The sequence below is a fragment of the Canis aureus genome, chromosome 24 (genome assembly GCF_053574225.1).
Source record: "Canis aureus isolate CA01 chromosome 24, VMU_Caureus_v.1.0, whole genome shotgun sequence".
NCBI lineage: Eukaryota > Metazoa > Chordata > Mammalia > Carnivora > Canidae > Canis > Canis aureus.
In genome coordinates, this window is record NC_135634.1 from 8,750,258 (window position 1) to 8,776,584 (window position 26,327).

At 37.0% G+C, this 26,327-nt stretch overlaps 1 protein-coding gene across 4 annotated transcripts in view; it reads left to right on the forward strand.

The window, feature by feature from the left end:
- Positions 1–26,327, forward strand: part of ZAR1L (zygote arrest 1 like) — an 89,888-nt gene that overhangs the window by 3,794 nt on the left and 59,767 nt on the right. For 2 of the 4 annotated variants that reach the window (XM_077868176.1, XM_077868177.1), the window contains exon 3: positions 1,015–1,089. In XM_077868176.1, the coding sequence (XP_077724302.1) occupies positions 1,015–1,089 (75 nt within the window). Of the gene's footprint in view, positions 1–1,014; positions 1,090–5,861; positions 6,340–26,327 lie in introns of those variants that run through there. The other 2 variants (XM_077868174.1, XM_077868175.1) reach the window with 2 other exon arrangements.

Sequence of the window (26,327 nt, forward strand, 5' to 3'; positions counted from 1 at the left end):
CTGATTAGACTCTGGTCCCTATAGATTTATTTCAATGTGAAAACAGTAGGCTGGGACTTAGCTTCTAGCTCCTTTCACTGGGCATGCAGGCTTGATTTTGCAATAGTCTACATCTGGTCTATTTCATTAACTTCAACAAGCAGTTGAGTTTGAGTCCCCTTTGCTTTCTCATTTCTGGCTAATGGTCTATAGAAGGAGAGGGCAAGGAGGCGTGCTAAGACCTGAGTGAGAACTTGACTTTTCATACTAGCCATTTACTAGGCTCTGGAGGCAAATAACTTTTAAAACTATGCTAAAATTACTTTCCTCTCTTGCCAGAAGAAAAACAGTGGGTTTAATTAAAATACTACAAGATGGTAGGATGCAAAGAACAAAATCTAGAACTTATTCTTAAGAAATTTATTCTCATAAGAATGACACATATGAAATTTTGGTGATAGACATAGTGGCACCAGTACCATAGAAGTGGTGCAAAAATAACACAGGATGAGGATGATTACCCTGTCGGAGGGAAGGCATCATGATTTTAGAGGATAAATAGGATTTCATCAAGCAAAGCATGGAGAAAATGCACACAAGAAAATGCAGAGGTGAGAAACCATATGTATGGGTAACTACAAATATTTCAAAGTTCAAACAGGAAAATGATGATAAAATGAAAAAATAGAGATTCATAGACTAGGACAGAAGGTGAAGGTCAAAGGTTTGGCCCACACAATGAGTAAAATTATAATAGCTACTTCCTATTTGAGAGTTTTACTGTAGTAAAAAACTACATTATTGAGTAGTTGTCAGAATTATAGAAAATAAGTGGTAGTATCTCGATTTTTACAGGTAAGGAAAATGAGGTTCAAAGGGTGAGGAAAAAGTGATAGCATTAGAAGAGTTTAAGACCTCAGGGTAGAGGTTGGGCAAAAACAAGGCACAAAGTAAGGGAATGGATTACTTAAGAACTAAGAGTCTAAGTAAGGTACATATAATCTTGTATGAAAAAAAAGACTTATTTCTCCTTAGGTTTATTTCAAACAACTATGTTGCAAATGCCAAAAGAGTTTTAACCCTTATCGAGTAGAAGCAATCCAATGTCAGGTAAGGATATGGACTGCTTTCGTTGTGTTGATAATGTTGCCATTCTTAAATATGAAGCTTCTGTGGCAAAATGTTGGGATTTCATAGAATTTATTATTTGCATAGGAGTATTAAGTTTTCTATTCCTTGAATTTTTAAACTATTTTAGAAAAATAAATTCTAGATTTTTGGCAGATGTAGGGAAGGGAGAAAGATGGGCTCTTTTAAGTTGTTTTATATGGTATGTTTATATATGGGCTATAGGTTTCTCAAACACTCTGTAGTTTGGATGTAGCAACTTCTTAAAGTTTTTATTTTCATTCCACTTCACATACAGTGTTAAATTGGTTTCGGGTGTACAATTAGTTTCAGTGTTTCAACAATTCCATATGGATATAGTAACTTAATAGGTAGCCTATATTAAATTTTTACTATATACCAAACTTTGGGGTAAGTGTTTTACATTATCTCCTGTAATCTAAACTTTGAGGTATGTGTTATCCCCATGTTACAGACCAGAAAGCTAAAGTTCAAGAAGAAAATAACTTGCTCAAGTTTAGACAAATAGTAAACATTAAAACTATGATCAGATTTTATGGTGTTTCCAGTGTCTAGGAAATCACAGAATTAGATGAGATCTTCTCTAAAACAGGTTGTAGGAAATCTTTTAAAACTTTTCAGGGAGGGACACCTGGGTGGCTCAGCAGTTGAGCATTTGCTTTTGGCTCAGGGCATGATCCCGGAGTCCCAGAATTGAGTCCCATATCAGGCTTCCTGCATAGAGCCTGCTTCTCCCTCTGCCTATATCTCTGCCTCTCTGTCTCTGTGTCTCTCATGAAATGAATGAATGAATGAATAAATAAATAAAATCTTTTAAAAAATTTTTCAGGGAAGTGTGACATAGTTGGTTTTGGTAGTCAGGAGTTTTTAAAATTCTAAATCATTTAGTTAAAAATATTTTTTGTACTACTTGGGAATATTCAAAAAAGCCAGTCTAATGGTTTATAAATAATTTACCTTTAGATTTTCTAGTCTGACATTCTCATTTAGCTTATTTTTTTTAAGATTTTATTTATTTAGGGCAGCCCAGGTGGCTCAGCGGTTTAGCGCTGCCTTCAGCCCAGGGTGTGATCCTGGGGTCCCAGAATCGAGTCCCACATCGGGCTCCCTGCATGGAGTCTGCTTCTTCCTCTGCCTGTGTCTCTACCCGCCCCCCCATCTGTCTCTTATGAATAAATAAATAAAAATCTTTTTAAAATTTTTATTTATTCATGAGAGAGAGAGAGACAGACAGACAGACAGACAGACAGGCAGGCAGGCAGAGGGAGAAGCAGGCTCCATGCAGGGAGCTTGACGTGGGACTCAATCCCGAGTCTCCAGGATTGCACCCTGGGCTGAATGCGGCGCTAAACCACTGAGCCACCAAGGCTGCCCTAGCTTATGTTTAATATAAGTTAGGTTTAAATATATTTTTATTTTCTTGTGTCCAGTTGAATTGACTTTTTTAAGTAAAAATTCTCCATATCTTTTTATTTTGGTAGTTATTCATTGCTTATTGTTCTTTTGGTTATGAGGTCTGCCTTAGACCTCATAACATGGCTCTTGGACTACCAAAGTCTACATAAATTGTGAATATTATCTCTCTTGACAATGCAGTGAAGTTAGAACATTCTAACTCCTTATCACCTCATCCTAATTTATATCCTGCTGTTGTATATTTTAATTTTAAACATCACAAGACATTATTTTATATAGTCATTCATGTAGCTTTAACTATATATTTCCTTGCTGCTGTTTTTAGGTCCTTTTTGTATCTGGAGCCACTTTCCTTTTATCTGAAGAATACGTTTTAATATATTTTTAAAAGATTTTATTTTGAGAGAGAGTGAGTAGTGGGAAGGGCAGAGGGAGAGAATCTTCACGTAGACTCCTTGCTAAGTACAGAGCCCAACACAGGTCTTGATCTCAAGACCCTGAGATCATGACCTGAACCAAAACCAAGAGTCAGACACTTAGCTGACTGAGCCACCCAGGTGTCCCATGTTTTAATATTTACTGTAGTGCAGGTCTGAAGGTAACACATCCTCTTGGATTTTAAAGGATAATTTTTCTGGGTATAGATTTTTTAGGTTGGCAGTACTTTTCTTTCTGCCCTTTAAGGGTCTGACCTTCATTGTTTTTTGCAAAGTTGGCTCTTAGTATTTTTGCAGCTCTTTCAAAGTAGTATCTCTCGCTCTTTGTCTCCTTAAATCTACTCACTTTTGAGATTGTTCTCTCTGTTTTGGTTTTCAATAGTTTTTCAATTTTCTGCCTAGTTGTGGTTTCTATTTATCTTGCTTGGGATTCATAGCATTTCTTGGATCTGTAGCTTAGAGGTTTTTAACTCCTTTGGAAAATTATGAGCCATTATCTTTTAAAATATTCTTCCTCCATTCTCTTTCTTTCAGTTACTCATATTAGACCTTTCACCATCTCCCTTATGACTTATATGCCCTTTTCTAGATTTCCCATGCTTTTGTGTCTCCTTGCTTTACTTTGGATATCATATACTAAACTGTCTTCCATTTCTCTAATTCTTTCCTCTATTTCCAATCTACTATTAAACCCATATATTGAATTGATTTCAGTTATTCTACAATTTTTGTGTGTTGAAAAAATGACTACCAGTTTTCTGCTAAAAATATCAGTCTTGTTTCTTTGTATTAAGCATAATTAAAGTCTGTATTAGGTAACTCCATTGACTTAAAGTCCTACGGTTCTGTTGCTATCCTCTTCATTTTCTGTGGTTCTGTCTCCTCGTATACTCAGTTATTTTTGAGTGCTGTCTATCGAATATGAAGAATTATAGTGATAATTTGAGGCATAGGATAGTATCTTGCTCCATGAGAGATTTGTTTGCTTCTGGTGGGAAGATAGGGGCGCTAACAATTTAAGATTTTTTTTTGAAGATTTTATTTATTTATTCATGAGAGACACAGAAAGAGAGGCAGAGACACGGGCAGAGGGAGGAGAAGCAGGCCATGCAAGGAGCCAGATGTGGGACTTGATCCCGAGAATCCGGGATCATGCCCTGAGCCGAAGACAGACGCTCAACCGCTGAGCCATCCAGGTGTCCCCAATTTTAGATTTCTATTTTCTAATCAGATTGAGCTATTTTGAAGCTGGGCTTCAGAATCTGTGAAAGCTGAGCCAATTCTTGGTTCATCTTTATTCTTAGACTGTAGCCTTTCAGGGTCCCAATACAAAACCTCAACTTTACCAGGTCTCTTCCATTTGGGCATGTTTAAGATTATCCCTCAGCTTCATCAACTTCTCAAACTTACTTTCCTTTTCCCACTCTCTTTCACCTCTTGTAGAATTGGCAGACCTTTAGAGAGGAAATAGTCCCAAATGTGCGGCTCACCTCCATTTATGGGGTTCTTTCTCTAATGCTTTGATATTTCTTCAGTGCCTTCAAATAGTTCTTTTAAAAAGTTGTTATTTTCTTTAACTCAGGTTCTAGTTATCCTAAGTAGGAGGCTTGATCAAAACTACCTGGTCCACCATTGCCAGAAACAGAAACCTACCTTTAGAGTAAATCTTGATTTTTATTTATTTTTTTAATTGATCCTTCCCCTCCATCCCATAAGAGTATTTGTGAGGATTTTTTTTTAAAGATCTTTATTCATTTATTCATGAAAGACACACAGAGAGAGGCAGAGACACAGGCAGAAGGAGAAGCAGGCTCCATGCAGAGAGCCTGATGTGGGACTCGATCCTAGGACCCCAGGATCACACCCTGAGCCAAAGGCAGATGCTTAACCACTGAGCCACCCAGGCGTCCCTATTTGTGAGGATTAAATGAATTTATATAAAGTACTTAGAACAGCACATACAGAAAACACCATGTATTAGGTATTAGAATTTTCTTATAAGGATGCATATTGGCCACTAAAAGAGTGGAAGATATAAACGTAGTACACCATTTCATACATGATAATTAAGACTTCCATTTGCAAAATTAAAATGTCTGCTTCCACAATATAAAATATGAAACTTATTTTTAGTTGTGGTCATATGCAGAAAATAGAGCAACGATGATCGATTTTAAAGATTAGCAGGTTGTGAGAGTGGACAAGGGTAGTATACCGATCCCCATAGGGTGTGATTTTTTTTTTTTTTTTTACTTACCAGAAGACAGAATGGGATAATGATTGCTTTATAGTAAAGATTAGGCATGTCTGGAGAGAAAAGAGCATTAGCTTTCTCTAGAATTCCCGTTCTGTCTAGTTGTGACAACCAGAAGCCTCTCTGGACATTGCCAGATGTCTGCTGGTCTGTGAAATCAATTGGTTGAGAATCACTGCTTTAGTGATATTCAAATATTCAATACTCCAGTCTAGATAATCAAATCACTTAGTATTCAGTGCCCCTGAGTCCCACCTGGCTCACAAATGTAAAAACCCATTAGTGAAGACACTCTATAAACTTTATTTATTTGACAAAGAGAGCGAGTGAGCCAGCACATGAGCATGAGCAGCAGGGAGGAGGGAAAAGTGGGCCCCCTGCTGCAGGGTACCAATGCAGGACTTGATCACAGGATGCTGGGATCATGACCTGAGCTGAAGGCAGACACTTAACTGACTGAGCCACCTGCATGCCCTATAAATTCTTTTAAAACCTTTCTCTTACATTAAATCTTGGTTGGCTTAGCAGTATTCTCTTAAATCTATCTTTTCTCTTTCATCTTGAAAAATGCATGCCATTTAACAGAATGAGTGGTTTTATACAACTTTGTCCTGGACTTCTCATAGGATTCAAAGGAGGATGAAGATATGAGGAATAATGGTGGTGGGGAGAAGTATTTTGATTTGAGGATTCCATTTAAAGCACTGACTGGATTATTTAGTGTCCAAACTGTTCCTTGTTTTCTAAAGACCTGTTCAAAGTCTTGTTGTTCCTGTCCTCAAAAGAAAAGACATATTGATCTAAGGAGGCCTCATCGACAGGATCTGTGCGGTCGCTGCAAAGACAAGAGATTCTCCTGTGGCAATACTTACAGCTTTAAATACATCATGTGACAGGCAGTATGAATTGTACAGGACATCCAAATTCTCCTTGTAACTTAGCTCTGACTTGGCATTGGAAAATGGATTAGGTTTTTGTACTTTTTGTAGGTTGTATAACAGTTGTACAATGTGAATAGAATAAAATAAATGCATGTAAAATAGACTGTGAAGGTACATTAATTGTGATCCCAAGGTAAAAACATCCACGTGGCATTGGGAAATGGTAGATACTGTCACTTACAGGAAAGGAAAAATGAAGAGGAACAATAGTCATTTGACAAACTTTCATTAGCTGGGTGTTCTAAGCACTGGGAACATAGAGATGATCAGGGGAAAAGGTCCTTGCCTTCAAATATACATAATAATTACAGCAAATGCTTCAACAGCACTTATTTGCCAGGGATTGTAACTCATCATAGCTGCCATATTAAGTAGAAGCTGCTATACCCTTTCTTAACAGATGAGAGGGAGCCACAAGAGAGATCATAATGTAGTGCCAGGATCTGAACCCATGTGAACTTGGACTTGCTCCATGGCTTGAACTACATTTTTTTTTTCTCAGATCCAGATGTGGTAAGTGCTGTGAAGGAAACAGTGTGCTACCATAGAATGAGCTTTTAGATAGGGTGGTTGGGATGAGGGACCATGAAGATTGAGACCTGCAGGATGGAGGGAGCGTGGAGAAAAGATGGTTTTGATTCAAGGGAAAAGCAAGAGCAAAGGCTGTGAGCAGGTAGGTGACATACTTGGTATGTTCCAGAAATAGGGGCCCCTGAGGCTAATGTGGGACAGAGATTAGAGAGGACAGGGCTCAGGTCACAGAAAGTTCTTTTGACCATGATCAAGCATATGGCAGCCCATGAAGGAGTTTCAACAAGACAATGACATTAGATTCTTACTTTTAAAAAACTCACTCGGTCAGGGGAAGACCAGGCAAAGTGGAAGGTGGGAGATGAGAATGGACAAGCAAAATGATGGCTCCGACAGGGTGATGGCTGTGGAAATGGAGAGAGGTCCATCAATTCAAGGTAATGTTGGAATTATACAGATTGGAAGTGGATGATGCAGAAATAAATGACTTTTAGATTTCTACTTTGAGCTGTGGGGCAGATGAAATTGAGAGGTATACCATTTAGAAACATATTCTGGAGTCAGATTACCTAACTTCAAATTGGGTGTGGTAGATGTCTGTGGGCAAATTACAGGCACACCTTAAAGCCATTGCAGGTTCAATTTCAGACCACTACAATAAAGCAAGTATATCAATAAAGTGAGTCAAGTGAATTTTTGGTCTTCAATACACATAAAGGTTATATTTATGTATTCTATATATTATATATTGTATATATAGTTATATATTTACTATTCTATATATTTTGTGGTCTAATAAGTGTGCAATAGCAATATTACTAAAATACACATGCTTAATTAAAAAATATTCTATTGCTAAAAAATACTAAACATAATCTGAGCTTCCAGCAAGTTGTAAGTTTTGCTAGTGGAAGGTCTTGGCTTGATGTTGATGGTTGCTGACTGATCAGGGTGGTGTTTGCCTACTGACTGGCGTGGCTGTGGCAATTACTTATTCTTATTTCAAGGCCACAAGAAGTTTGCCTCATTCATTAACTCTTCCTTTCATGAATGATTTCTCTGTAATGTGTGATGCTGTTTGATAGCCTTTTACCCACAGTGGAAATTCTTTCAAAATTGGGGTCCATCTTTTCAAACTATACAGCTGTTTTACCAAGTTGATGAAATATTCTAAATTCTTCGTTGTCATTTCACCCATCTTCATAACATCTTCACCAAGAGTAGATTCCATTGCAAGAAACCACTTTCATTGCTCATCCATGGAAAGCAACTCTTTATCTGTCCAAGATTTATCATGAGATTATAACAATTCAGTCACATCCTCAGACTTCACTTTGAATTCTAGTTCTCTTATTATTTCTACCACATCTGCAGCTTCTTCCTCCATTGAAGTCTCGAACCCTCCCTAAGTCATCCAGGAGGGTTGGAACCAACTTCTTCTAAACTCCTAGTAATGTTGGTATCTTCTCATGAATTACGAATGTTCCTTTTTAAAAATTTTTTTTTAATTTTTCTAAAGACTTTTATTTATTTGACAGAGAAGGAGAAAGGGAGAGAGCATAATAAGCGGGGGGAGCAGCCAAGAGAGAAGGAGAAGCAGGCTCTCTGCTGAGCAGGGAGTCTGATGTGGGGCTCAATCTTAGGAACCTGGAATTCTGACCTGAGCCGAAGGCAGATGCTTAACTGACTGAACCACCCAAGTGCTCCAAATGTTCTTCTTGTTTGTTTTAAAAGATTTTATTTGAGAAAGTGAGAGAGAGTGTGAGTGTCTGCGAGGGCTGGGGAAGGAGCAGAGGGAGTGGGGCAGATTCCATGCTGAGCATGGAGCCTGATATAGGGTTTAATCCTATGACCCTGAGATCATCACCTGAGCCAAAATTAAGAGTTGAATGCTTAACTCACTGAACCACCCAGACACTCCTTGAATCACAGATGTTCTTAATGGCATCTAGAATGGTGAATCTTTTTCAGAAGTTTTTGTTTCCCCAGACCAATCAGAAGAGTCATAGTCTATGAAAGCTATAGCAGTTTGAAGTGTATTTCTTAAATAATACTTGAATATCAAAATCATATTCCTTGAGCTATGGACTATAGAATGAATTATATGTTTACAGGAATGAAAAGAACATTAATCTCATTGTATGTGTCCATTAGAGCTCTTGGGTGACCAGGTACATGGTCAGTCAGTAATGTTTTGAAAAGAGTCTTTTTTTTGTGAGCAGTAGGTCTCAATAGTGGATTTGAAATATTCAATGAAACGTGTTATGAAAACATGCTGTTATCCAGGCTTTGTTGTTCCATTTATAGAGCACAGGCAGAGTAAATTTAGCATAATTAAGGATCCTAGAATTTTCAGAACGATAAAGGAGCATTGCTTTCAATTTAGTCACCAGTTGCATTAGGTTCTAACAAAAGAAACTATGAAGCTTTGAAGCCAGGCATTGACTTCTCTCTAGCCGTGAAGGTCCTCAAAGACCTCACCTTCCAAAAGAAGGCTGTTTTGTCTACATTGAAAATCAGTTGTTTAGTGTAGCCACATTCACGAATTATTTTAGGCAGATCTTCTGGATAAGTTGCTGCAGCTTCTGCACCAGTGCTTATAGCTTCACCTTGCACTTCTATGTTATGGAGATGGCTTCTTCCCTCAAACCTTGTGAACCCACCTCTGCTCCTTTTAAACTTGTGTAGCTTCCTCCCTTCTCTCTGCTTTCATAGAATTACAGAGAGTTAGAACCTTGCTCTGGAGTAGGCTTTGGATTAAAGGGATGTTGTGGCTGGTTTGATCTTCCTCTATCCAGACCACTCAACCTTTCTCCATATCAGCAACAGGCTATTTTACTTTATCATTTATGTGTTCACTGGAGCAGCACTTTCAATTGCTTTCAAGAACCCTTCCTTTGGACTCACAACTTGGCTACCTGTTTGACATAAGAGACCTAGCTTTTGGCCTGTCTCAGCTTTTGACATGCCTTCCTCACTGAACTTAAAGATGTACAACTCTTCACTTGAACATTGAGAGGCCATTGTAGGTTTATTCACTGGCTTAACTTCAATATTGTTATGTCTCAAGCAATGGGAGGCCTGAGGAGAGGGAGAGAGATGGGGGGAATGGCTGGTTGGTGGTACAGTCAGAATACATACATTTGCTGATTAAGTTTTTCATTTTATATGAGCTCAGTCTGAGGCACCCCAAAACAATTATGATAGTAACATGAAAGATAGCTGATCACAGATCATAACAAATACATTAAGGAAAAGGCAGAAATATTGTGAGAATCACTAAAATGTGACACAGACACAAAGTGAGTAAATGCTACTGGGGAAAAATGGTGACGATAGACTTGCTTGACATAGAGTTGCCACAAACCTTCAAAGTGCAATAAAATGAAGCATAGCAAAACAAGATATGCTTCTACTTAACTTTCCACATCTCAATTATGGTAGTTCCATTCTCCCATTGGTATGGGGCAATGTACCTGTTGTTGGTGGCGAGGACCAAATGAGCTGATATGTTATGCATTGAAGATCATAACTAGCATTGTGAGGACTCAGTAAACTGAGCTGTTCTTACTTTGGTGGAGCTATATAGTAGATGTATGTAGGTGGCAGAGAGTTTGAACATACTAGATTTGAAATATTTGAGACATCCAAATGGACATGTCATGTAGGCTATTGAGTATATGAATTTGGAATTTAGGAGGGCTATCAGAGCTGTGTGTGTGAGAGAGATTTGGAGATTAAAAAAGTACATAGTTTTTAAAGCCTTGGGTCTGGATGGGACCACCTGGAAGGAAAGCACAGCACTGGCTCTGGGGCACACCAACATTTGGAGCAATGATTCTAAAACTTTCATGTCCCTGGAGTTATCTGGTGATCATATTAATTGCAGATTATGATCCAGTAGGTTTGGGGTCTGAGTCTGCCAATCAAACTCCCATGTGCTATCAATGCTGCTGGTCTTCTGGATCACACTTTGAGTAGAAAGAGATTAGAGATCAGGTAAAATAGGAGGTCAAGAGGGTCACAAAAGTAAAGCTAAAACAGTATTTCAAGGTCAACTGAGTCAATTCCTGTGGTAAGTGAAAACGATGCAGATAGACACGTCTGCTAGAATGGTGACAGGAAGGTTACTGATGATCTTGAAGTTTTCCATGGAATGGTGGGGATAGAAGCTGCAGTAGAGAAAGTTAAGACAGTGAATAGAGATAGTTTGCTAGAAGTTTTGCCATTAAAAAGTAGAGAAATTAGTGGTAGCCAGAATTGCATTTGGGGGAAAGGTGAGAGATTGAGTAAGTTTGTATATTAGTGGGGAAAAAAATGGAGAGAACTTGATGGTACAGTTGGTAGAGGGCATGCCTATAGGAGCAAAGCCCTTGGAAAGGGAGAAGAGCTGAAATCTGGAGCATTAGGCCTGAATGGAAACCATATTTATTGTAAAAAGGTGGAACACCTAGAGCATGGGGCTAAAGATAGGTTTATAGATTTGAGGGCAGAGATGAGACCCTCTGTGTTATGTACTCAATGCATTATGAAGCAAAGGCATTAGCTGACACAGATAGGAAGGGAGAGGGGTGGGAAGCTGAAAAGGAAAAGCAAGGTATGAAGTAAAGTCCTGGGAATTTGACATTATCATGGAAGTGTAATTGTACTATAGGGTTGTCAGATAGCATTGGGAGCTCATTCTGAGACTTAGTGCTGTTTGAATTATGCTTGGTTGCCATTGTGTTCTAGTAACATCACACATAAGGGATTCTGTTGTAGGTGTGGGATGTGGAGATCTTAGTTTTAACCAGTTTTGTAAGACAGGTGTAAGATGTTTGAGAATGTCAGCAAGGGAGTGACTATAGTCCTTGGAATTTAAACTGGTTCAGCAGAGGAGTAAAGGCAGGGGATAGGTAGTGGGAAACGTAGTGAGATTTACAGATTGTTACTTGTGATAGGAGAAGAATTATAAGAGCAGGTGGGAGCTAGAGTGAAAGGGAATTGGAAGCATTCCTGAGTAGGATGCTGAAGGTGAGTTGCAGCTGGTACACTTGCACCTGCTGGTAGGGTTTTGATATAGCCGTGAAATCAGGTGGTCAAGGTAGAGTAGAGGGGTGAAGACCCCTGGATGTAAGAACGCTAAAACCAAGAGGAAAAGGTTTTGTGTGGGTCATGCATGAGGATGTTTGTGGTCCCTGAGAACAGCATCAGAGGTTGGGGTAAAGAAGAAGGCAATGAGCAATAAGCTGTAGTCTATTCAGTGAAGTGAGGGTGTGAAAAGGAGGGTTTTAGATAAGTTCTCAACCAGAGCTGCCACTTAAAGTCATAGGGCAAGCTTTATAAATTCTAAGGCAGGTCTCTCCACTCAGCATTTCATTTAAGGGATCTGGGGTGGGGGGGGGGGCCTGTGCCTGTGAATCTTTTAAGTTTTCTTAATGGTCCTAATGTACAGGTAAGGTTCACAACCACTCCTGTGAGTGATGGTGATGGGCTTGAGGAGGGCTGACTAGAACAGTTGGGTGGCATGAATTTCTGTCACTGGGCTTTTTGAAATAGAAATGAGAAAAAGATTGGAAATAGAGGTAAGCAAAGGGGAGTTTTCTCAGCCTCATGGCTCAGGAACTTCTAGAAGTTCCTGTCGGTGGCTAAAGTTCTTGGAACCTGAATCAGTGTACAGTGTTAGAGCAAGAGATTACTGTTAAAATCAGGGTCTGGGCTGGAAGCGATGGTGACAGAGAAGGAAGCATCTGCTGGGAAACTGTAAGTAGACTGCAGTGAATTTTAGCCACTCACTTCCGGTGACCTCAAATACAAAGTCACCAAATGATGACAGATTTGAGGTTGAATCATTACACAAACAGCCTACATCAAACAACAATTGGTTATGTACTGTAGAATGAATGAATTTGAATTAAATGTTTCTCAAGATGGGATAGTTGTTAAATTACTGATTTGGTAGACCCTGCTCTGGATTTCACTGAGGGGATCTTCATTTTTGTCATACACCCCTGGTGATTCTTAGGTTTGAGAATCATTAAGGCAGTGTTTCAACCTCGGTAACAGATTTCAACCCTTAAACAGCCCTGGAATTTGAGCACACTTCAGTCCAATTAAATCAATCTCCAGAGCAGTGGAGCCTGAGTACTGGCTTTTCAAATTTCCCTACACGATGTAATGTGCAACTAAGGTTTCAAATTCATTTTCCTTACACACTGATTCTTACAAGGAAGACAGGTGCATATTCTAAATTTTTCCTCAGGGGTTTAAAATACCATCTATGTGACTTTGGTCCAGACTTCTCAACAACATACTCACATATCCACCCATTTGCTCACCATCTGGTCTTGGATGCGTAATTAAGGTATCTCATAGATAATATGTCTGAAAATTAAATCTCGATTTCCATCTCTCAAACATGTACTTCTTTATCTCAGTGAATGGCAATTCTATTCTCCCGTTGGTCTAGGCCAAACTTTGGAGTCTCACGTTTCACATATTATCATCAAGTCCTATTAGCTCTCCCTCTGGAATATTCCAGAATATACCAACTTGTAATCATCTCTATTGCAACTACCCCAGCCCAAGCGTTCATTACATATTGACTGCACTATTATAATAGCCTTCTAGCTGTTTTTTAAAAATCTTTAAATAATCTTTATTGAGTGAAAACTTGACAATAATACATTTCTTGCAAATTGGAGATGCTTAGTTCCAAGAAAGAATTATTTTCTTTTTTTTAAGATTTTATTTATTTATTCATGAAAGAAAGGAGAGGGAGGCAGAGACATAGGCAAAGGGAGAAGCAATCTAAAAAAAATCAAGGACTTCCTCAATGTGCTTGTGTCTACTAATTCAGTCATTCATTACTGTGTCCAGCAATTCTCAAAGTACTTTTGTGTTTATGATTCAGTCTTATGTAACATAAGGACTACTGTGAACTATAATTTTTATGTTAACAAGTGTTGTTGAATAAGTAATTGTGTGAAGATGGAGAGTCACTGAAATTCTTTGGACTCAGTTTCTTCATCAAACTATGCTTCTATGATTTGGATTTAGTTGTTCAATTATAAAATTCAGATGATGACAATCATTTCTTAGTTCTCTGAGAGGGAAATTTAGTTTAGTAGATGGAATTTTCTCTTTTAAGATATTTTTTTCCCTTGAGATTTTCTCAACTTTGGAAGTTACTGATAGAAAAGCTCAGAGTTGATCATGCTTTCTTTTGACAGCTTTTTTTTTTTTGACAGCTTTTTTTAAATGGACATTTATGGTTGCAATTCTGATTTTATATTCTTTACCGATAATTACTCATAATTTCTTGCACAGGTTTTCCTATTTTGTAGTAGTATTTCATGATTTTTAAAATAATTTACTAATGTGCAATCATTTAAGCTGGTCTGAAGTTTTTGTTTTATTTTGTTTTAAAGATTTCTTTTTTTTGTTTGTTTTAAAGATTTTATTTATTCAGGGGCACCTGGGTGGCTCAGTGGCCGAGCACCTGTCTTTGGCTCAGGTCATGATCCTGGGTTCACAGGATCAAGTCCCACATCAGGCTCCCTGCAGGGAGCCTCCTTCTCCCTCTGCCTATTTCTTTGCCTCTGTCTTTGTCTCTCATGAATAAATAAATAAAATCTTTAAAACAAATAAATAAGAATAAGAGATTTTATTTATTCATTTGACACACACAAAGAGAAAGAGAGTGAGCGCATAAGCAGGGGGAGCAGGAGAGTAGACAAGCTTCCTGCTGATCAGGGAGTTCAGTGCGGGACTCCATCCCAGGACCCCAAGGCAGATGCTCAACCTACTGAGCCACCCAGGTGCCCCTAGTTTGAAGTTTCTAAAGTTTGTACTACCTCAAATACTTTGTGATATACCTTGATTATATATATATATATATATATATATATATATATATATATATATATATATTAGAACACTTTACTAAACATTTCTAGGGCATAAGTAGGAAAGAGACATTGTTTTTCTGCCTTCAAAGAATTTACATTTTAATTGTAACAGTTTTAATTCAGTTTACTAATTCATGAAATATATCTGGAAAATTTGTCAGACTTGGGCATGGATGAAAGTGATTAATGGGTTTTCTTCAAAGGAACGCTGAATGTCTAGGGACTCTGAAAGGTTTATCTGGTTCTAAATGAGTGTACAGTTTGGATCATCTTTGATTGACAAGGCTATTTTACAACTCTGTAGGGATAAAAGTTAAATTGTAGAAAACTAAGAACATTGCAAACGTTTTTTACCTGTAACACTGCAAATGATTCCTATTCTCAGCAATACAAATGGATTTTGTCCAGGAGAAAATCTAAATCTTTAGAAGTCAAATTCTATTATGAATTGGTTTTCACTTCTTTCTGATTTCCTCATTATTTAATAAAGAAATGAAAAAAAAGAATCATTGGGAGAGAGATGCTAACAGGAAGCAGACAGTAAGGGGCATTTCTTTCTTTTTCCTCCAGCTTTGCAGTCTCCCCAACAGCAGCAATGTCAGAGCCTCACATATAGCCATTGTCAAAGCTGGTATGTGGTTTGCAAAATACAAGCATCAGCTTCACAAAGCAGAATAGAGACAGATAGTCCCAGGTTCGGAGCAAAGAGACAATAACTTAACAATTGGCACTCCCATGTTTGAAAAAGGAATCGCCATCCCCCAAGTTGCTCATCTTAGAAACCTAGTAACTAGTTGTTCTTAGGGCTTCTCTCCCCTTATATTAAAAAAATAAATAAATAAAAAAATAAAAAATAAAAAAAACCTCTATCTGCGTTATATAAGTAGATAAAAATTCTAAACCATAATTTCCAAAATGATAAAAATCATGATTCTTATGTAAATATAAAAAGAACATGAATCAAAATGTTTTTTTTTTTTTTTAAAGATTTACTTGTGGGGGAAGAGGGAAAGAGAATCTCAAGCTGACTTCCCACTGAGTGTAGAGCCCAGTATAGGACTCAAACTCACAACCCTGAGATCAGCACCTGAGCCAAAACCTAGAGCCCAATGGTTAACTGACTATATCATCCAGGTGCTTCTCACTGGTCTTTCTGCTCCTGCCCTTCTGTGTATTTTCTGCACACAGCAGCCAGTGATCGTTTTTTTAAAATTTGCTTTTATTGTGGTGAAGCATATGCAACATGAAATTTATCATTTCTAAACGCTAAATTCAGCAGCATTAAGTACATTCACAATGTTGTACAACGATCACCACTGTCTATTTCCAGAGCTTTTTCATCAAACAGAATGATCCTTTTATGACAGACGCATGTCACTGCTCTGCCCCCAAACATCCAGTGACTTTCTGCTTCAGTTAGCAAAGGACCAAGTCCTTCCTGACTCACCTAACCCTTTCTGCTGTCCTCTCTGACCACTCTCCTCTTCATTCATTTCACTCCTGTCACTGGCTTCCTTGCCATCCCTTAAACAAAAGGATCATGGTCTTGCTTCAGGATCTTTGCATTTTTCTTTTCCTTTGTTGGAATGCTCTTTCTCCTGGCAACTCTTATTGTGTCTTCAGTTCATTGAGACCTCTGCTCAAGTCTCTCCTTATTTGAAGGGCTTCTCTGACTCCCTTCTGAAGTAGCATCAAACCCCAGTTACTCTCTGTCCTTGTTTCGTTTATGGCATGCAGCATCACCTGACACAGACATACAAGTACATCTTCCTTGAATAGAAAGATAACTGTAGTTTCCCCTGAAACAGTTGCCTAGCTCACAGTGGACACAATAAATAGTAAACGTAGGAAAAAACTCAGCTCATAAGTAGTCAAATGTTAATAATCCTAAGTAAATGTATCAAAAACTTAAAACACTCAGCCTTTTTTTTTTTTTTTTTTTAGTTTATTTATTTGTTCGTGAGAGACATACAGAGAGAGGCAGAGACATAGGCAGAGGGAGAAGCAGGCTCCCTGCAAGGAGCCTGATGTGGAACTCGATCCTGGAACCCCAGGGTTACGTCCTGAATCAAAGGCAGACACTCAACCACTGAGCCACCCAGGTCCCCAAAACACCAGCTTTATGGAGATATAATTAACATAGCATAAATTCACTTGTGGACACTATGTTCAGGCAGGTATTTGGAAGCTAAGCTATTGATGCAAGCAGCAGGAGGTACTCCTGTTTCTATGATTCTACAATTCACTGAAAAGATCAGTGTTAGGATTTGGAACCAGAAGTACTTAAGACTGTCTTCTGTGAATGTTTATGTATGCATGCATGCACGTGTGTGTGTGTGTGTGTGTGTGTGTATGTGTGTGTGTTGGCCAATGGTTACAAGCATCTTTATTCACAGCTGCACTAACACATTTTCTTAGTGTCCTCACCTATGAATGGGAATAAGATGTGCATGTGTCTCTAAAACATATGGTGCTCTTTCTAAAACTCTATTTGGAGACCATAATTTTAATCAGTTTAAGTCCAAGTTACAGTGCATCTATATAAATTGCTTTTTTTTAATGCCAGTGGATAAAATGTGTATATTTTGGTGCCAGAAAGCACTGAGATATGAGGAGGCATTTCTTTTATCACAAAAGAATCTGTTAAATATCTACCCTCTCTTTTGGGTGGCTATCTCAACTCCTCATCTCCTCCACATTTCTCTCTGTCCCTGGGGAGGTGAAAATGCTCTAGTAATAGAGGCACAACACATTACCCAGGGAGATTTGACTATAAGTCTGTCATTTTTACTAGGCTCAGCTGGGGTGGGGCTGTAGCTTTAAGGTACCTTTCTCCTAACAGTTTTCCTCACCTATAGTCAGAGAAGAGGAGGTGAAGAAATAGAGGAAAAGTAGAAAATTTCCACATTTTAGCAAATTTCTATTGTTTTATAAAATTAAGAAAAAACACTACCACTACGTTTTATGACTATAGATTACAATGTACTATTGAAATCCCCTCTTAATTTAAATTTTAATTCCAGTGTAAACACAGTGTTATGTTCATTTAAGGTACACAATATAGTGATTCAGCAATTCTATATGTTAGTCAGTGATCATCAAAATAACTGTACTCTTAATCCACTTCACCCATCCCCCCTCCTCTGGTTTGTTCTCTATAGGTAAGAGTCTGTTTTTTGGTTTGCCTATTTTTTCCTTTGTTCATTTGTTTCTTAAATTACACATATGCATGAAATTACATGGTGTTTGTCTTGCTCTGAGTGGCTTATTTTGCTTAGCATTGTACTCTCTAGTTCTATCCACGTCATTGCGAATAGCAAGATTTCATCCTTTTTTATGGCTGGATAATATTCCATTGTATATATATACTATATCTTTATTCATTCATCAGTCTATGGACACTTGGGCTGCTTCCATAGTTTGGGTATTGTGGATAATGCTGCTATAAACAGTCGGGTATGTGTGACCCTTTGAATTAGTATTTTTTTTTTTTTTTGGTAGATACCCAGTAGTGTAACTGCTAGATCATAGGGTAGTCCTATTTTTAACTTTTTGAGGAACTTCCATACTGTTTTCTAGAGTGGCTGCTCCAGTTTGCATTCCTATCAACAGTGCAAGAGGGTTCCTTTTTCTCCACGTTCTCACCAACACTTGCTGTTTCTTGTATTTTAGATCTTAGCTATTCTAGCAGATGTGATGTTATCTATCTTTTTAAAAATATTGTTGATGTAATATCTCCTTGTAGTTTTAGTTGTATTTGCCTGACGATTAGTGATGTTGAGCATCTTTTTGTGTGTCTGCTGACCGTGTGTCTTCTTTTAAAAAATGTCTATTCATGTCCTCTGCTCATTTTTTAATTGGAGTATTTATTTTTGGGGGTGTTGAGTTTTATCACTTCTTTATATATTTTGGATACTAACCTTTTATTGGATATGTTGTTTGTAAATACGTTCTCCCATTCAGTAGGTTACCTTTTAGTTTTGTTGATTCTTTCACTGTGTAAAAGCTTTGTGTGTGTGTGTGTGTGTGTGTGTGTGTGTGTGTGTGTAAAAGCTTTTTATTTTGATGTAGTCCCCATAGTTTTTTTGCTTTTGTTTCCCTTGCCTCAGGAGACATATCTAGAAAGAAGTTGCTATGGCCAATGTAAAAGAGATTACTTCTTGTGTTCTCCTTTAGGATTTTGATGTTTTCATGTCTCACATTTAGTTCTTTAATCCATTTTGAGTATATTTTTGTGTTTGATGTAAGACAGTGGTCCAGTTTCATTGTTTTGCATGTTGCTGTCCAGTTTTCCTAACATTAATTTTTGAAGAAACTGTCTTTTTCCCAAAGGATACTCTTTCCTCCTTTGTTGATGATTAATTGACCATATAGTTGTGGACTCATTTTGGTGTTTTCTATTCAATTTCATTGATCTATATGTGTCTATTTTTTATGCCAGTACTGTACTGTTTGCTCACTGCAGAGTTTTAATAACTTAAAAGTTTGTAATGGTAATGCCTCTGGCTTTGCTTTTCTTTTTCAAGGTTGCTTTGACTATTCAGTCTTTGTTTTAAACTCTATTTTGTCTGATATAAGTACAGCTACCCAGGCTGGGTTTTTCCTGCTTCTTTTTGCATTCAATATCTTTTTCCACCTCTTCATATTGAGCTTGTATTTGTTTTTAGGTCTTAAGTGAGTGTCTTGTAGGCAGCATATACATTGATCTTGGTTTTTCATCCATTCCATAATTTTATGTCTTACAATTGTAACATTCAGATCATTTACATTTAAAGTAATTATTGATAGGTCTGTTCTTATTACCATTTGATTAAATGTTTTCTGGTTGTTTTATAGTTCTTCTCTTTTCCTTTCTTTGTGATTCATCACTTTTAGTGTTATGCTTGGTTTTCCTTTATTTTTTGTGTATCAGTTGTAGGTTTTGGTTTGTGGTTACCACAAGATTCACATATAACACCATCTAGGAGTTGGAGGAAAGAATATCCATTGGGAAAAAGACAGTTTCTTCAAAAATTAGTGTTGGGAAAACTGGATAGAAAACACTTCTAAGTATTTAGTAGTCTGTATTAGGTTGATGGTCAGTTAAGTTATAATTCATATAAAGAACTTTATTTTTACTCCCTCACCCTCCATGTTTTATGTAAATATTATTGTTTGTTACTTTTTTTATTTTGTGGATCTCCATAACTAATTTTATAGATATAACTGATTTTACTACTTTTATAACTGCCTTTATAAGTGATTGCTCTACTACCTTTATTGTATGTTTGCTTTTACTTATGAAATTTGTCCTTTCATAATTTTATTATTTCTGATTATGGCCTTTTCCAATTAACGAATTCTTGGAAGGCCAATTTAGTGGTGATGAAGAACTCCTTTAAATTTGTCTGAGAAATTAATTTCTTTTTTACTTCTGAATGATAATTTTGCTGGGTAGTGTATTCTTGGTTGCAGGTTTTTCCCTTTGAGCTCTTTGATCTATCATGTCACTTTCTTCTGGCCTGCAAGTTTCTGCTGAAAAATTAACTCATAGCTTTATGGGACTTTCCTCCTGTGTGACTAGTTGCTTTTGCTGCCTTTAAGATTCTCTGTCTCAGTTTAATTGTTGGCATTTTAATTAGTATGTGTGATGTTTTGGATTTACTTAGGTTCACCTTGTTTCAAGCTCTCTATGCTTCCTGAGCCTGAATATCTGTTTCTTTCCCCAAGTTTGGGAATTTTTCGGCTATTATTCCTTCAAACATGTTTTCTGTCTATTCCTCCTTCCCTTCTTCTGGGACTCCTATAATGGTGAATGTTCATCTGAGGCTGTTCAGGAAATTTTTTAGCCTATACTCATTTTTTAAAATATTTTTTTCTTTTTGCTATTTAGCCCAGGTGCTCCCCATTACCCTGTCTTTTCAGGTTACTGATTTTTCTGCATTCTTAAATCTGTTGATTCCCTCCAGTGTAATTTTCATCAGTTATTGTAGTCTTCAACTTTGATTGATTCTTGTTTATATTTTCTCTTTGAAGTTCTGAGTTATTTCACTCTTCTCCCTAGTTTTGTAAGCATCTTTGTGACCATGACTTAGAACTCTTATCAGCTAGATTAATTTCTCCTTCTCATTTAGTTCTTTTTTTGAAGTTTTGTCTTGTTCTTTGATTTGAGCATATTCTTCTGTCTCATTTTGCTTGATTTTCTTTGTTTCTATGAATTAGGTGGAACAGGTACTTCTCTAAAACTGTGGTCTTGTAATATGGTTGTCTCCTGTGTAGACTGAGATGGCGATTTTGGTTGGCTGGCTGGGGTTGTTACTGGTGTTGCCTGGAGTTCCTGGGACACTCTGTGCTGGGGCTGCCCTGTGGGGATGGCCTAAGCTGAAGTTGGGGCAGACTAGGCAGTCCTGGGGCTCTTTGCACAGAGTGCCCTGGCAGGACAGCTGAAGCTGAGGTGGGTTCAAGCCAGAGTGTCTTGGACATTCCACACAACAGATGGCTAATATCAAGGCAGAGTTCATGCTGAGGGTCCTAAGGCACTCCATACAGAGGGTGCTCTGGTAGGGCAGCTAGAGCTGAAGGGATGGACAGAGTGTCCTGGGGCTTTCTATACTGGGGTAAACTGGTGGGGTGGCTGGAGCCAAAGTAGGGTCTGGATAGTGGTCCTTGGCTTCCCTGTGCATGGGTTACCCTGGTGAGTTGTCTGGAGCCAACACAGGTGTGGGCTGGGAGATTTGGGAGTACTGTGCACTGGGGGTACCAAGTCATCTGGAGCCCAAGTGATGCAGTCTTGGAATGTTCCAGGGTGCTTTGTGCCTATGCCACTTTGGCAGGATGATTGGAGCTATAGGGAATATTGACCAGAGGTGTCCTGGTGTGTGCTGTGCTGGGGCCATCTTGGTGGAATGGCTGGGTCTGGTGAGGGCTAGGGGCCTAGGAATCCCTGAGGAGGCAGACCAGATATGTTGCCCAGACCCTTCTCCCATTTGTGCTGTCAATTTAGCACAATGTAGGGGGAGCTTAAACCATGGTACTTGCCAGCCCCTCTGACCAGGACAGATGACCAGCAGCTCTCCATGACATTTAGGAGGGTTCTAGAACTGGTTCTTCTATATTTAAGTAGTACATTTAAACCATGGCTTTTTTTTCTGTGTCTCAGGTTAGATGAATCTGCTCATGGTCCCTCATTATTATCCCTCCCTACTGCAATTCACAGTATTGTGTGGGGTTTCTTTTCATTACTATGTCTCCATTTCTCTTGCTGTTCATTCTGTATGTGGTCTCTCTATCTTTTGTTGTGCAGAAGCTGTTCAGTCAGCCCTCAGGTCTTTTTCAGGAAGAATTGCTTTACATATAGGTGTAGATTTGATGTGTTTATGGAGGGAAATGAACTCAGGGTGTTCTGTATCACTATCTTGGGCCAGAACCCTGATTTCACTTCTTCTGTCTTATAACCTCCATATCAGCTTTAAAAGTGATTAACATACAACTCTTACCATATAATTGCTTTTCTTAGTGAAGATTTTTCCTTTCACAATTTTCTTGCTTTTAGTCATGGCTTTTTCTTTTCTACTTAAAGATGTCCCTTTAACATTTCTTGCAAGGTAATGAACTTCTTTTAACTTTTGTTTGTCTTTATCTCTCCTTCAGTTCTGAATGATAAACTCACCAGGTAGAGTATTATTGACTGTAGGTTTTTTCCTTCCAGCACTTTGAATATATTATGCTGCTAGTTTCTGGCCTGCAAAGTTTCTGTTGAAAAATCAGTGTATAGCCATATAGGGTTTCCCTTGTATGTAACTAGTTTGTTTGTTTCTGCTTTCATGAGTCTCATTTTGTTTACTTTTTGAACATTTTAGTTATTATCTGTCTTGGGTATATCTCCTTGGGTTAATCTTGTTTGGGCTCTCTCTGCTTCCTGCACCTGGATTTCCCAGGTTAGAGAGGTTTTGAATTATTATTTCTTCAAATAAAATTTCTATCCCTTTCTTTCTTCTCCTAATAGGACCCTCTAGAACAAGAGTTCATAAGCTTGATATTGTATAACAGGCCTATCCTCATTTTTTAAAAGTGTTTTTTAATGAACATATTCAAACATTGACAGTACTTTACAGTAAACACTCATATATCCACCACATACACTCTATCTTTAGCATTTTACTAGATTTTTCAGTCTAGTCATGTATCCATTCTCCTGTCCATCCTTCATTCCATTTTAGTTTTTTGAAACATTTCAAAGTAAATTGCGGACAATAACAATTCATCCTAAATACTTCAGTATGCAAATCATTAGGTCAATAGTTTGTTTACAGTTATTTTTCTATTGACATACAATTTAGATGTGATGTACTGCACATATGCACACACATATTTTTAGTGTATGTTCACTGTATTTTAGTAAATGCCTACATAAATAACCCATGTAACCCAAATTCCTATTGAGATATAGAACATTAACAATATCATCAACATTTCTATTACTAAAGTATAGTTGACCTATCATGTTACATTAATTTCAGGTATACACTATAATGATTCAACATTTCTATAATTTCTCTGCTGATCATGATAAATAGGTCACCATCTGCTACTGTACAATGTTATTATCATGTTATTGACTATTATGATATTATTTCCTACATTGTATTTTTTTACCTCCAGGGTTTATTTATTTTATAATACAAGTATGTACCTCTTAATCCCCTTTGTCTATTTTACCTATCTCTGCCCCCACCTCTCCTCTGGCAATCATCAGTTTATTCTTTGTACTTAAGTCCATTTGCTATTCTGACTGGTGTGAAATGATGTCTCATTATGGTTTTTGATTTGCATTTCCCTGATGATTAGTGATGTTTAGCATCTTTTCATTGGACTGTTGATCATCTGTATTTCTTTGAAAAACAGTATATGCATGTTCTCTGACCATTTTCAAATTGGATTATGTGTTGGTTTTTTTTTTTTCTCTTTTGGTATGAGTTGTATGATTTCTTTATGTATTTTGGATATTAACCCTTTTTTTTGATGTATCATTTACAAATATCTTCTCCTATTTAGTTAGGCTGTCTTTTTGTTTTATTGATGATTTCCTTCACTGTGCAAGAGCTTTTTATTTTCATTTAGTCTCACTAGTTTATTTTTGCTTTTGTTTCCCTTGCCCGAGGAGACCTATTTAGAAAAATGTTGCTAAGGCTGATGTCAAAGTGCTTACTGCTTATGTTTTCTTCTGGGAGTTTTATGACTTCAGGTCTCATATTTAGATCTTTACTTAATTTTGAGTGTATTTTTGTGTAAGAAAGTGGTTCAATTTCATTCTTTTACATGTAGCTGTCCAGTTTGCCCAAAATCATTTGTTGAAGAGGGTATCTTTTTCTCATTGTATATTCTTGCCTCCTGGGCATAGATTTATTGATCATTTAAGTGTGGATTTACATCTGGGTTCTCTATTCTGTTTTATTGATCTGTGTGTCTTTTTTGGGGGAGGGTCAGTAACATACTGGTTTTGTTACTATAACTTTATAGTATATTTTGGAATCTGGGATTTTTCTACCTACAGCTTTGTTCTTTACCATGATAGCTTTGACTATTTGAGGTCTTTTGTGGTTCCAGATCAATTTTAGTATTATTTGTTCAGTTTTGTGAAAAATGCTATTGGTATTTTGATAGGGATTATTGTATTGTATTTATAGAATGTTTTGGGTAGTATGCATATTTTAACAATATTCTTTCAATATTTTCAATATTCTTTTCCATTTGTTTGGGTCATCTTCAGTTTTTTTTCATCCGTGTCTTATAGTTTTTAGACTATAGGTATTTTATCTCCTTGGTTCAGTTAACCCTAGGCATTTATTCTCTTTGGTGTAATTGTAAATGGGATTGTTTTCTTAATTTATCTTTAGGCTATTCCATTATTAGTATATAAATGTAACAGTTGCATATTAGCTTTGTATTCTGCAACTTTGCTGAATTCATTTATTCTAGTAGTATTTAGTGGACTCTTTGGAGTTTTCTATATAATTATATAGGTTAATTATATAATTATATAATGTATATATGTGTATATTTATATATGTTTAATTATATATATATATTTAGCAGTTTTACATCTATGTTCATCAGGGATATTGGCCTATAGTATTTTTTTTGGTATCAGGGTAATGCTTTCCTCATGGAATGACTTTGGAAGTTTTCCTTTGTCTTTTATTTTTTCTGGAATAGTTTGAGAAGAATAGGTATTCACTTTTCTTTAAATGTTTGATAGAATTCACCTGTGAAGCTATCCAGTCCTGGACTTCTGTTTGTTAGGAGTTTTTTGACTACCAGTTCAATTTTGTTACTAGTAAGTGGTCTGTTCAAATTTGCTATTTCTTCCTGATTCTGTTATGGAAAGTTATATTTTTTAGGAATTTATCAATATGTTTTATAGTTTGCTCAATTTGTTTCCATATAATTTTTCATAGTTTGTCTTCTATTTTTTTGTATTTTTGTGGTGGTGTTCTTTATCTTCCTTCATTTCTGATTTTATTTATTTCAGTTCTCTTACTTTCTTGATGCATCTAGCTAAGATTTATAAATTTTGTTTATTTTTTTTATAAAGACTCAGGTCTTGGTTTCATTGATCTTTTCTATTTTTTCTAGGCTTTATTTATTTCTACTATAATTCATTCATTCTTTCTCTCTCTTTCTTTCTCTTTTTAAAAAAGTGTATGCATTTGTTGGTATGTATTTGATGCTGTATTTGTTCTTTTTTTTTGTTTCCTTTAGTGTAAGGTTAGATTTACTTGAGACTTTCTTGTTGCTTGAGGTAGGCCTGTTCACTATAAACTTCCCTCTTAGAACTGCTTTTGCTGTATTCCAAAGATTTTGGACAATTGTATTCACATTTGTCTCCATGTATTTTTTATTTCCTCTTTGATTTATTCATTGATCCATTTTTTAAATTGGCACGTTGTTTAGCCTCCAAGTGTTTTTTTTTTTTTTTAGTTTTTTCCCCTTGTAATTCATTTCTAGTCCCATATATTGTAGTCAGAAAAGATGCTTGATATAAATTTGAAATTTCTTAAATTTTTTTTTTTTTTTAGATTTTATTTATTCATGAGAGAAACAGAGATTGAGAGAGAGGCATAGGCAGAGGGAGAAGCAGGCTCCATGCAGGGAGCCAGATGTGAGACTCGATCCTGGGACTCCAGGATCACACCCTGAGCCAAAGGCAGACACTCAACCACTGAGCCACCCAGGCATCCTGAAATTTCTTAAGTTTATTGAGACTTTTTCTGTGGCTTTGCATGTAATCTATCCTTGAAAATATACCACATCCACTTGGAAAAAAATGCATATTCTTCTGTTTGGAAGGAACATTCTATATATATCTGTTAGGTTCATCTGGTCTAATGTGTTGTTCAAAGCCACTATTTCCTTGTTGACTTTTTGTCTGGATGATTTGTCCAGTGATGTAAATATGCTATTAAAGTCTCCCACTGTTTTTGTATTACTGTCAATTTCTGCCTTTACACCTTTTAATATTTAGTTTATGTATTTAGGTGCTCCTTTGCTGGGTACATAGATATTTAAAATTGTTATAGAATCTTGTTGGATTGATCCCTTTATCATTATGTAATGCCCTTCCCTGGCTAATGCTACAGTCTTTGTTTTTAAGCTTTATTTTGTCTGGTATAAGTTACTACTTTGGCTTTTGGTTCTTGCTTCCATTTGCATGGGATATCTTTTCCATCCCTTTATTTTTGCTCTGAATGTG